The sequence below is a fragment of the Podarcis muralis genome, chromosome 9, assembly GCF_964188315.1.
Source record: "Podarcis muralis chromosome 9, rPodMur119.hap1.1, whole genome shotgun sequence".
Classification (NCBI taxonomy): Eukaryota; Metazoa; Chordata; class Lepidosauria; order Squamata; family Lacertidae; genus Podarcis; species Podarcis muralis.
Window position 1 is genome coordinate 699,226 of NC_135663.1, and position 12,347 is coordinate 711,572.

Sequence of the window (12,347 nt, forward strand, 5' to 3'; positions counted from 1 at the left end):
ATCAGTCCCTGTGTGTTCCTTGCAGAAGCTGTGTGAGATCTGCCGTTTTGGTTGTGCAATGCCATTGCCCCAGAGAGCAGCCCATGGGCTCTGCAAAGCCAGCGTCCTTCTAACATGCTTTTCCTCCTTCTTCTCCTTCTCCGCCCCAATGGCGGCCTTGCAGCCCACCCGGACGGCCAGCTCAGCAGCCTCCAGCGGCACAACGGGGCTCTCGGGCTCAGCTTCTGCCTCGGCCGGCGAGATGAGCAGCAGTGAGCCAAGCACTCCTGCGCAGACGCCTCTGGCTGCTCCCGTGGTTCCCACGCCGTCACTGACTTCTCCCGTGGCTCCGCCATCAATCCTGTCACCCACCAAGGTAAATGGGCCCCAGGGCCTCTGGGCGGCTTCCGGGGAGGCTGCATTGGCTCTGCTGAGCTTTCCCGCCATTTACAACTTGGGGCTTGTGGGATGAGCAGGGAGGGTGAGCTTTGGGATCCCATTGGCCTCGAAGCCGAGAGCCTCCGACAGCCCTCCTTATGTGCACAAATTCATCAGAGGCAGCCCTCGTAGCGTGGTAATCTGCAGCTCCCTTGTTGTTGGCATCTCCTGAAAGCAGGAAATTACAAATATAATAATAATAATAATAATAATAATAATAATAATAATAATAATAATAATAATAATAATTTATTTATATCCCTCCCATCTGGCTGGGTTTCCCCAGCCACTCTGGGCGGCTTCCAACAAATACAGTACAGTGGTGCCTCGCAAGACGAAAAGAATCCGTTCCGCGATTCTCTTCGTCTAGCGGTTTTTTCGTCTTGCGAAGCAAGCCCATTGACAGCGGAATAGCGCTACAGCGGTCTAGCGGCTTTCAGCGATCAGCTGTTAAGCGGCTTATCAGCGGAACAGCTGATAAGCGGCTTAGCGCCTTAGGAAAGGGGGGGGGGAGCGGAAAAAACCCGCGGGGACGCGCAAGATTTTTTCGTCTTGCGAAACAACCCCATAGGGAAATTCGTTTTTCGAAGCGCCTCCAAAACGGAAAACCCTTTCGTCTAGCGGGTTTTCCGTCTTGCAAGGCGTTCGTCTTGCGGGGCACCACTGTAGTCTGTTAAACATTAAAAGCTTCCCTAAACAGGGCTGCCTTCAGATGTCTTCTAAAAGTCAGATAATTGTTTATTTCCTTTACATCTGGTGGGAGGGCGTTCCACAGGGCGGGCGCCACCACCGAGAAGGCCCTCTGCCTGGTTCCCCTGTAACCTGGCTTCTCTCAGTGAGGGAACCGCCAGAAGGCCCTTGGGAGATGGACCCCAGTGTCTGGGCTGAACAATGGGGGTAGAGACGCTCCTTCAGGTCTTCTGGACTGAGGCCGTTTAGGGCTTTCAAGGTGTCCAGTGAGCCCAGAACCTGTCCTCAGAGTTCCCCAGCTTTCGTGCGCTGTTACGGATATTGAAATTGCTGTTCAGTTTTGATGTGCTCTCTCACAGCAACCCTCTGACTTGGAGAAATATTATTCCTACTGAACAGATGGACAGCTGAGACTAAGCCGTGAATGTGTTCAAAAGAACCACAGAATAGTAGAGTCGGAAGGGACCCCAAGGGCCATCTAGTCCAGCCTCCTGCCATGGAGGAATAGGCAGGCGGCCCATAGGGGGGTGGTACCTGCATCCTTGGCATTGTCAGCACCAGGCTGAGCTAAGTGGAGAGTCTCCATGAGTAGGCAACCTAAGGCCCGGGGGCCGGATGCGGCCCAATCGCCTTCTAAATCCGGCCCACGGACGGTCCGGGAATCAGCGTGTTTTTACATGAGTAGAAGGTGTCCTTTTATTTAAAATGCATCTCTGGGTTATTTGTGGGGCAGAGGAATTCGTTCATTCCTCCCCCCACCCAAAATAGTCCGGCCCCCCACAAGGTCTGAGGGACAGTGGACCGGCCCCCTGCTGAAAAAGTTTGCTGACCCCTATTTCCCAGCAGGGGATAATGGTGGTGGCCCCCCAGATTTGGCCAGACTGCAAGTTCCCCCTCCCTGCTCTGGGGACCAAGCCTCCCCTTCCTTCTTTGACAACTGGGGGGCTTCTCTGCAATGTTTAGTTGCAGGACCACGTGACATTGTCTGGATGTTACAGTTCTTGACACAGACTTTGAAAGTCTATAACTATTTGTAAGCCTGGAAAGGAAAGGTGGAACATTGCATTTCAAAAGGAAGCGCATTCCTTGTGCTAATGCTATGCGAGTGTTCCATGCTCCAAGGAGAGGCTGGTGCTTCTGTGTTACAGCAGGGATTGTGATCCAGACCCTGGAGGCGGAAGGAAGTGCCCCCTGGTGGAGAGGAGGTGGCACTGCAGCCCTTCCCGTGAGAATTGCCTTATTAGGGCTAAACTGCAAAGCATCACAGACTTGGAAGGGACCCTGAGGATCATCTAGTCCAACCCACTGCAATGCAGGAATAGGCAGCTGCCCCATACGGGGATCAAACCCGCAACCTTGGCGTAACCAGCTGAGCTATCCAGGTCATGTTATACAGATGGATACTGCAGGTTAAATAGGAGTGATGTGGCAGGAGGTCTCCCCTGGTGCCAGCCAGGTGGCTCTTTCCTGCTTGGAGGTCCAGGCTTGAGCGCGCAGGGTGTGGCTTCTCATGGTGGGACCCTCCTTGCCTTGCAGGAGGAGGAGAACCTGCGCAGCCAGGTGCGAGACCTGGAGGAGAAGCTGGAGACCCTCAAGATGAAGCGGAACGAGGACAAGGCCAAGCTGAAGGAGCTGGAGAAGTACAAGATCCAGCTGGAGCAGGTCCAGGAGTGGAAGAGCAAAATGCAAGAGCAGCAGGCAGAGCTCCAGAAGCGCCTGAAGGAGGCCAAAAAGGTGAGATAGGAGACGGGCAGCCTACAAAGCATGCTGGGAACTGAGGAGCTCTGCCTGGGGCAGAGGGGCACCCAGCAGCGCAGGGCTTGGTCCATGCCAGGCCTTGGAAGTCTCAGGGGGTCTCCTTTCAGGGGAAGCCTCTTCCTCCTAGCCCAGGGGTCTGCAACCCGCGGTTCCGGAGCCGCATGTGGCTCTTTTACACCTTTGCCGCGGCTCCGGGGTGGATACTAGCGAGGGGAGGAGGCGCGTTGTGCACCCCGACACTCCCCACTGTGGCGGGCGATGTACTGGCTGTGACGTCGCATGGGGGCGGTGCGTGCCTTAGTCACGCACCGTCCCGACGTCACCTTCCCGCCCGCTGTCAGATTGCGGCTCTGGAGATATATTTGTTTTAAATGTCGCAATGGTTTTGCGGCTCCCAGTTGTTGTTTTCTTCGGAAACGGGTCCAAGTGGCTCTTTTTGTCTTAAAGGTTGCAGACCCCTGGCCTAGCCCAAGCAGCCCACGCACCCTCCTTCCCCCAGCATCCCTCAGATTTGGGCTGCTCTGCTTGGTCCTTCCCCTGCTGCTCTTCAGAGGGCCTTTCCCAAGACTTGGCCCTGAGATGCCGTCCTGGTTGCCGCTGGTGGCTGCCAGGCAGGAGTCTCTCAGGGGAGCTGGGCACCCAGGGTGGCTTGAGGGTGGGAGCCGCACGACCGGCCAGGCCCAGCTGCCTCCTCTCCTCCCAGGAAGCCAAAGAGGCCTTGGAGGCCAAAGAGCGCTACATGGAGGAGATGGCTGACACGGCTGACGCCATCGAGATGGCCACTCTGGACAAGGAGATGGCAGAGGAGCGGGCAGAGTCCCTGCAGCAGGAGGTGGACTCCCTGAAGGAGAAGGTGGAGTACCTCACTATGGACCTGGAGATCCTGAAGCACGAGATTGAGGAGAAGGGTGAGAGCGGCGGGGGCTCCGGGGGTGTGTGGCAGGAACACTGGCATCTCACTTGGTGGGTGGGTGGCTGGGCCCAGCCTGCCCTGCCCTTTCTTTCAGGGAGAAAAAGCTCTCCAAGCGGTGGAAGGGTGGATTTCTCCCAGGGCCTCACCTGGCTGGCTGCATCCTTGGGAGAGGCTCTACCACACTCCTGAGCAGGGCCCGGATCCCCCACAGCAGCAGGGGGCGCTGGGTGCCCTCCTAGCAGGAAGGCAGCTGAGATGCCCCTCCTCCCATAGGCTGGGTGGGGTGGCTGCCTGCTGAGCCAGAGGCCGGCCCGTTGCTTGCCAGTGAGTCAGTTGCGCCAGCTGCATCCGGTCGGGCTTTCACATGCTCCTTCCCACCTCTCTAGGATCTGACGGCGCTGCCTCCAGTTACCACGTCAAGCAGCTGGAAGAGCAGAATGGCCGGCTGAAGGAGGCGCTGGTGCGGTAAGAACACAAGCATGCAACCAACACACACCTCCATGTCAGGCACACACTGCCCGGTGTCCTGGTTCCTGCAGCCTCTGAAGGCAGAATCCTGTCCCACCCTTCCTGGGTCTGTGGCGTGAGCTGTTTCTGTTGCCCAAGGAAGGCGACCCACTCCCAGAGAAGCTTCTCTCTTTTGAACTGGGCCCAGGCACACCAACACCCACCAACAAAAACATCAAATCTTATTACATATTACATATATCCTACTTGGTGTTCTTAAATCTCAATAAAAAGCATTTGGGGGGAAAAATGAACTGGGCCCAGGCTTGTCTGAGGATATTTCAGGGGGCAGGGAGAAGCCTTTTCTAGCAGGTGCCCCCCCTCTTTCTCCATGCCAGCGTCCTGCTCCTCCTTCCCCTGTCTGGCTTGGGAGGGCCTTGGGGTGGCTCTGCTGCCCTCCCATCCCGGGGGCGCATGACGCTGAGCCGCCCTCTCTCTCCCCCTCTGGCCTCGGCAGGATGCGGGACCTGTCTGCCTCCGAGAAGCAGGAGCACGTCAAGCTCCAGAAGCACATGGAGAAGAAGAACACGGAGCTGGAGACGCTGCGGCAACAGAAGGAGAAGCTTCAGGAGGAGCTGAAGCAGGCGGAGAGGACCATCGACGAGCTGAAGGAGCAGGCATGTGCGCCCAGGGCCAGGCAGCCCCGCCTTGATGTCCCCTCCAAGCCTTGTGCTCAGCTGCGCTTGGGGGTTGCTGGGGAGAAGGGGGGGGGCTGGAGGCTTCCACCCCTGGCCAGGATCCCAAACAGGGAAGTCGAGTACTATGGCCTCTCAGGAGCATTCAACACCTGCAGTTTCAACCAGACGCGGTTGCAGGCTGACTGGTTGAGCTTTTACACTCTCTGCCTTGCTTGCTGGGTAAGCCCCCTCAGCACGTCGGCTCTGGAAGGTTAGGGATGCTCACAAAGGAGCAGTTTGAGTATAGAGGCTTAGCTCTCTTTTAAGATCCATTTCAGTAAGTTGTTTTGTCTTGGTTGCTTGTAAATGCCAGCTGCCTTGCTTCACTCTGTGAGAAAAGTTGACTAACAAGCATAACCAATAATAAGGAAGGTGACAATGGTCAGAGCTCAGCCTTGGTTTCTGGGGCCGGGCTCCCTCTTCTCTCCAGGGCAGGGGCTGGGATGGGGAGGCTGTGCCCGGATCGCTCCAGGTCTGGGCCCAACCCTGTGTCCTTTCTCGCAGGTGGATGCTGCTCTGGGGGCTGAGGAGATGGTGGAGACGCTGACCGAGAGGAACCTGGACCTGGAGGAGAAGGTCCGGGAGCTTCGCGAGACAGTTTCAGACCTGGTGAGATTGAGGGGGCGGAGGAGCAGGGAGGGGAGAGGGCTGGCTTTTGTTTTATCTGCCTCGTGGCAAGAGGGAGTGGGGCCTCTTGCATGTCTCTCCCCAGATGCTGCCATGGCCCACAGGCGGGCTGTGGGGTGCCCTCCTCATCCTTGTCGCTGCTGGTGGTCAGTCTGTCTTTGGCCACCAAGGGCCTCCTGCTGTTGCGTCCTCCATGTTCACCCCCCACGCCCTCCCCCCTTTCCAGGAAGCCATAAACGAGATGAACGATGAGCTTCAGGAGAACGCCAGGGAGACAGAGCTGGAGCTGCGAGAGCAGCTGGACATGGCAACTGCCCGGGTGCGAGAGGCGGAGAAGCGCGTGGAGGCGGCTCAGGAGACGGTGGCCGACTACCAGCAGACCATCAAGAAGTATCGGGAGCTGACTGCGCACTTGCAGGTGCTTGCTGTGGGGGGAGGAAGGCGGGGCGCAGAGCAGGCCAGGCTCGGGTGATGGAGGACAGCCTTGCGGGAGGGATGACGGGCTCCTGCCCCTTTTGGAGGGCACCTGGCCTCCTCCCCCAGCGAAAATGTCTGTGCAAGGGCAAGACTTTGTTTCCAAGCGCATGAGAGGGACAGGCGAGCATCAGCGCGAGGAGCCTTGTGTGGAACAGGAACTGGAGAGGCCACACGTGGGTCTCCTCTTTCCAGGCTGCCCCTCGGGCCAAACTTCTCCTGCACTGGGGCCAGGAGGCGATAAGGTGCCACAACATCTCTATGCACCTATATGTGCTCTCTCCCTCTCCGGTTCCTCCTTGAGCCATGCACTCCTCCTCCTCCTCCTTGAGCCATGCACTTCCCAGCATGCCTCACTCCTGCTCTCCCTGTTCCAGGATGTTAACCGGGAGCTGATGAACCAGCAAGAGGCCTCTGTGGAGAGGCAGCAGCAGCCTCCGCCTGAAATGTTTGACTTCAAGATTAAATTTGCGGAGACCAAAGCTCACGCCAAGGTATGCTCAGCTGGAGACCAGCAGGGATAGGCGGGGGGGGGGGGGGACGGACAGGGAAGGGGGAGAACCCCATTTCCCATCCCAAACCCATGTTAGAAATTGAAGAGCTGGGGCCAGGAAGACACGCTTGAGCTTGTCTTAAAGCAGTGCTTCAAAATAATGTTACAGATAGTTTCAGTTCAGACAGACGACCTGTTTTCTGAAGTCTGTGAACCTGAAAGTTCAGGCTTGATTTTTCAGAAACCAGTTCTGATTAGAATAGTAACCTTGAATGAGGCTTGTATTTTCGAGAATAGTTTACTAGGTTGCAGCAGGATATCAGTAAAACAAATAAATACAGGTTCAGGGTAGTCTGCCAGGGCTCCTGGGACACCTTCAGGCTCATCTCAGACGCGATTGTGGAGTCCAGAGCAAAGCCCCACTGGCACAAATGGTGGAGTAGCAGCGGTGGGAGACATCTCGGAGAGTCTGGGGGTTTTGTGGGGTGAGGCCTTCCGAAAGTAAAGGAAGGATTGGACTCTGATAATAAAATACACACAGAGGCTTGAGCCAGCAAGACTCTAGGAGGAGTGCGTATAATAATAATTCCTCTCCACCCTCCGGCCCGGGTCGTTTTATTCACAAAATCTGATTGGTTCTTACGAACACTGTGTAAAGTGTTCGGAAGTACCAATCAGATTTCCTCTGAGCATTTCATAAAAAACCCCACATGGGGACAAAGTTAAAGTCAAAACTACAAAGAGCTAATTTCCTACTTGAGCATGCATATGCAATTCAGAGTAAATAAAAGAGGAAGCAAAGAGGAAGCTTTTAGGAAGGTCATAAACAGGAGAGGACGGAAGGATGGCAAGGAAAAAGTATTCACCATCTCCTGTGAACTCTCTTCCTGGCCCCTAAGATCTATCTAAAGATTAAACTACATCAAGGTAACCTACGATCTTTATGTACTGAGGATGCCTGATGAAGCAACTGGCAACTGGTGGTGTAGTGGTTAAGAGCAGCAGACTCGTAATCTGGGGAAATCTCCGCTCCTCCACCTGCAGCTGCTGGGTGACCTTGGGCCAGTCACACTTCTCTGAAGTCTCTCAGCCCCACTCACCTCACAGAGTCTTTGTTGTGGGGGAGGAAGGGAAAGGAGAATGTTAGCCGCTTTGAGACTCCTTCGGGTAGTGATAATGTGGGATATCAAATCCAAACTCCTCCTCCTGGGCTGTGTACATGACTTGTCAAGCAAGAGAAATAGGACAGGGAAGCAGAGGCGTGGATTGATGAAAAATCATATCAAAATGGCTCAAACCCAGTCAACGCAATGCTTTCATTGCTGACACAAATGGCTTGCTCCATATTTTTTCTAATTCCTCATGGCAATCCCACCTGATCACTGCAGTGGGGTTCCTGCTCTCCTGTGCCGCACTCACACGTGGGGCCTGGAGGTGTTCCTGGTGCCGCCCCCAGGTGTCTCTTGCAGCCCTGAGAGCCAGAGAACGGGGGTGTTCAATGGGCTTCTCTCGGTCCCCCTCCAGGCCATCGAGATGGAGCTGCGCCAGATGGAGGTTCACCAGGCCAACCGCCACGTCTCCCTCCTCACCTCCTTCATGCCGGACAGCTTCCTGCGTCATGGCGGGGACCACGACTGCGTCCTGGTGCTGCTGCTCATCCCACGGCTCATCTGCAAGGTAGGCTGCGAGCGACTGGAGGGGGTGGTGGTGTCGCCACGTCTTCCTTTCCAACAGAAACACGCCAACCACAAATGATTTAGGTCAGTAAATAATCAGGTTTTTGCTAGTCTGTTTCCTACAGAAAAAATTACGTTGTCTGAAATTTCTCACCTGAACCTGAATAATTTTTACAGTCATACCTCGGGTTAAAGTTGCTTTAGGTTGAGCGTTTTCAGGTTGCACTCCGTGGTGACCCAGAAGTAACGGAATGGGTTACTTCCGGGTTTTTCCACTCGCGCATGCGCAGACGCTCAAAATGATGTCATGCGCATAAGCGGTGAGTCGCAACCTGCGTACGCACAGACACACAGGCGCAGGTTGCATTCTGCTCAGGATGCGAACGGGGCTCCGGAACGGATCCTGTTCACATCCAGAGGTACCACTGTATACTTTTTTAAACACTACCCAGTAGCATATATGGTTGCAGAAAACCTTCAACCTTCACATTACAATAGATTACAAAAATATATCAAGTGGTATTCAAACTAAGTTTTGCTCAGAATAGACCTGTTGACTAAGTTAGGACAAGGGACTCTGTTCAGAATAAAACTTAATTCAACACCAGTTTTACTTAAAAAAAAAACATTATTATTTAACTCTCCTCCTTCCCTTACAGGTGAATTAATTTTACCATACATCCCACATCCCAAATTCTCAGCAACCAGGTGCTCACTCTCCCCCCCCTCCCCCGTTACAACTCAGGGCTATACTATCTGCAGGAAAAGATAAATTAGCATTTCTAATCCTACCCCCCCCCAACCCAATAGATTTTACAAAGCAAAATAATACAACCACATCATCTAACATCAAAATAGGCTTGGTCTTCTCTCCTGTGGTTTCCTGCAACTGGTATTATTCAGCAGCATTTTGTATCTCTGACTGTGGAGGCAGAGCAGAGACTTGTTGTTGTTCAGTTGTTTAGTCGTGTCCGCCTCTTTGTGACCCCCTGGACCAGAGCACGCCAGGCCCTCCTGTCTTCCACTGCCTCCCACAGCTTTGAGAACACTATCCAACCATCTCGTCCTCTGTCGTCCCCTTCTCCTTGGGCCCTCCATCTCTCCCAACATCAGGGTCTTTTCCAGGGAGTCTTCTCTTCTCATGAGGCGGCCAAAGTATTGGAGCCTCAGCTTCAGGATCTGTCCCTCCAGTGAGCACTCAGGGCTGATTTCCTTCAGAATGGAGAGGGGAGATGTCTCTGCTTTTTAAGATGCTGTCTAGGTTTAGCATAGACTAGTAGGCACCAAAAGCCCTCTCTTCCAGGAATTGCTTGAATCCTCGTTTAAAGGCGTCTCAGTTGTTGGCCATCACTGCCTCCTGCGAGAGGGAGCTCTGCAGTTTTAGGTCTGCACTGTGTGAAAAGGGCCTTTCCTTTATCCCAGATAATACTGGAGCGATGCCGTGGGGTGGGGCACGCTGAACCTCTGACGCCTCCCCTCCCTCTCTCTCTTGGAACAGGCCGAGCTGATCAGCAAGCAGGCCCAGGAGAAGTTTGAGCTGAACGAGAACTGTGCCGAGCGCGCTGGCCTCCGGGGGGCGCCAGGGGAGCAGCTGAGCTTTGCTGCCGGGCTGGTGTATTCCCTCAGCCTCCTGCAAGCCACTCTGCACAAATATGAGCAGTAAGTCCTCCGGCCCGGGGGTCCCGGGGTCCCCCTGAAGCAGCCCCCTGAGTGGGTGGCTTCTGTGCCCCCTCCTGCCTGAGCCTGATGGCCCCAACCTCTCTCGCCCCCCCTCTTGCTCAGGGCCTTGAACAAGTGCAGCGTGGAGATCTACAAGAAAGTGGGGACCCTGTACCCCGAGATGAGCGTCCACGAGAGGTCCCTGGACTTCCTGATTGAGCTGCTGCACAAGGACCAGCTGGATGAGACCGTCAATGTCGAGCCCTTGACCAAAGCCATCAAGTACTATCAGGTGAGGGGGCCCTGCCCCCCAGGACCACAGCAAGGGGAGCCCGCGTCACGCTGATTTATGCTGGGAAAGGGGGTGGGCATTTCATGAAATCCTCTAGCCCCACCTCCTGGCTGCCCTCTCTCAATTTTGGCCAGGCACTCCCCCCCCCAAAAGGTAAAGGGGCTGTTCCCCCATCCCCATAATTCAAGCCCTGGCTGCACCTCCCCCCAGTGCCAGGAAAAGACTGAGAGTGTGGAGCGGCTGGGGCTCCTTTAAGAGCCCAGGGCCGCCAAGCCTGCTTCCCAGAAGGGCTGTCTGCAGAGTCCGGTCCCGCCATGCTGCTGCGCTGGTTTCTTTCAAGGATGGGTGCCCTTCTGTTTGCTGCAGCTCTCCTGGTGGTGGCAAGATCAACAGAGGGCAAGGCCGGCATGTTGGGGGGGGGGGCAAGGCCCTCTGGCTCTGCTTTGGCTGAGGTGGATTGAAAGCCAGTTGGAGCTCAGCAGCAGAGGTGCCCCCCCTCACTGTTCCTCCTTCTCTCCCTTCCAGCACCTGTACAGCATCCATCTGGCTGACCAGGCGGAGGAATGCACTATGCAGCTGGCTGACCACATCAAGGTGAGCAGGTGGTGTTTGTGGCTCTCCCCGTCTCCTCATAGGCTGAAAGAGGCAGAGACTGGCCCCCAAGGTCAGTGGGGCAGTGGGGGGGATTTGAACCCTGGTCTCTCCCAGCTCTCTCTCTCTCACTCTCCCTCACTCACACACACACACACAGTGCTTTTTTCTTAACAAAATGTTTAGGGATACTCTCATTTTCCTACTCACATTGAAAAACTTCTCCTCAATGAGGCCAAACTTAAATTCACAAAATGTTTAGGGGTATGCGTCCCCTTGTGTCCCCCCAGAAAAAAAGTTCTCTCTCTCCCTCTGTGTGTGTTTCAGAACAATCACACACAAAAAATATGGAGTGAAACCATGCTGTATTCAGAACCCCGCAAAATCAGTCCCCCCTCCCCAGGGAGCTTGACATCATCAGCCCCATCCCAAGCCACATCTTCCTAGGCCTTGGCTGCCCTGCGCAGGCCCAGGTAACGGTGCCTTTGCTTGCTTGCAGTTCACCCAGAGTGCCTTGGACTGCATGAGTGTGGAGGTGGGCAGGCTGCGGTCCTTCCTGCAGGTAAGCCCATCCGCCCCCCGCCCCCAGGAGGCAGCCAGGTGGGGGTCTCCTTGGCGAGGCTGCTTGCCCCAGCCGTGGGTCCTGACGTTGCCCTTCTTCCCGCTTTCAGACCGGGCAGGAGGTGTCCGATTTTGCCATCCTCCTGAAGGACCTGGAGACCTCCTGCAGCGACATCCGGCAGTTCTGCAAGAAGATCCGGCGCCGCATGCCTGGCACCGACGCCCCCGGCATCCCTGCAGCGCTCGGCTTTGGGCAGCAGGTGGGTCGCCCGGCCCGGGACAGAGAGCTGGGCTTCCAGCCCCCTTGAGGGAGTAACGTGCCCCTTTCCCCGAAGCTGAGCGCATGGCCTCCTCTTGACCCTGCTCTGATCTCCCAGGTCGCAGACACGCTGCTGGATTGCCGCAAGCACCTGACGTGGGTGGTGGCTGTGCTGCAGGAGGTGGCGGCTGCAGGGGCTCAGATGATTGCCCCTCTGACGGAGAACGAGGGTCTCCAGGCCGTGAAGCTGGAAGACCTGGCCTTCAAGGCCAGCGAGCAGGTAAGGGGCCTCCGCTGCATTTGGCTGCGTCTGTCAGTGGGCAGAGCAGGATCCCCTGGAGAATCACCGGGGGGGGGGGGTGTGCGGCTGCTGCAGGTTGGCAGGGTTAAATCCTGGCTCACACACAGCTACTAATTGATTGATTGATTATTGCACTTGTATCCGCCTTTTTCCTCCAAAGAGCTCAAGGGGGCGTCCGTGATTCTCCCCCTCCCCATTTTGTCCCCACAAGGATCCTGTGAGTGTGTGGCTGGTCTGGAGTCACCCAGGGAGCTTCCTTGCTGAGCAGGGATTTGCTCGCTGGCCTCCCAGGTCCTAGATGGATGCTCTAACCACTACACCCCCAGTGGCTCCAAAGTATTGCTGCTTGGCTCCCTTGAGCAGTTGCCTCGGTAGTGGACTGGATGAGAGCCAACAAACTGAAGCTCAATCCAGATAAGACGGAGGCCCTGTTAGTGGGGGGTTTGCTTCCC

At 55.6% G+C, this 12,347-nt stretch overlaps 1 protein-coding gene across 10 annotated transcripts in view; it reads left to right on the top strand.

Annotated features, from left to right (window-relative positions):
- Positions 1–12,347, top strand: part of DCTN1 (dynactin subunit 1) — a 73,052-nt gene that overhangs the window by 52,024 nt on the left and 8,681 nt on the right. For all 10 annotated transcript variants that reach the window (XM_077933673.1, XM_028744576.2, XM_077933670.1 and 7 more), the window contains 15 exons: positions 164–355; positions 2,644–2,841; positions 3,569–3,773; positions 4,165–4,243; positions 4,743–4,902; positions 5,467–5,571; positions 5,816–6,007; positions 6,441–6,557; positions 8,081–8,233; positions 9,731–9,891; positions 10,015–10,183; positions 10,709–10,777; positions 11,274–11,336; positions 11,446–11,595; positions 11,713–11,874. In XM_077933673.1, the coding sequence (XP_077789799.1) occupies positions 164–355; positions 2,644–2,841; positions 3,569–3,773; positions 4,165–4,243; positions 4,743–4,902; positions 5,467–5,571; positions 5,816–6,007; positions 6,441–6,557; positions 8,081–8,233; positions 9,731–9,891; positions 10,015–10,183; positions 10,709–10,777; positions 11,274–11,336; positions 11,446–11,595; positions 11,713–11,874 (2,175 nt within the window). The remainder of the gene's footprint in view (positions 1–163; positions 356–2,643; positions 2,842–3,568; positions 3,774–4,164; positions 4,244–4,742; positions 4,903–5,466; positions 5,572–5,815; positions 6,008–6,440; positions 6,558–8,080; positions 8,234–9,730; positions 9,892–10,014; positions 10,184–10,708; positions 10,778–11,273; positions 11,337–11,445; positions 11,596–11,712; positions 11,875–12,347) is intronic.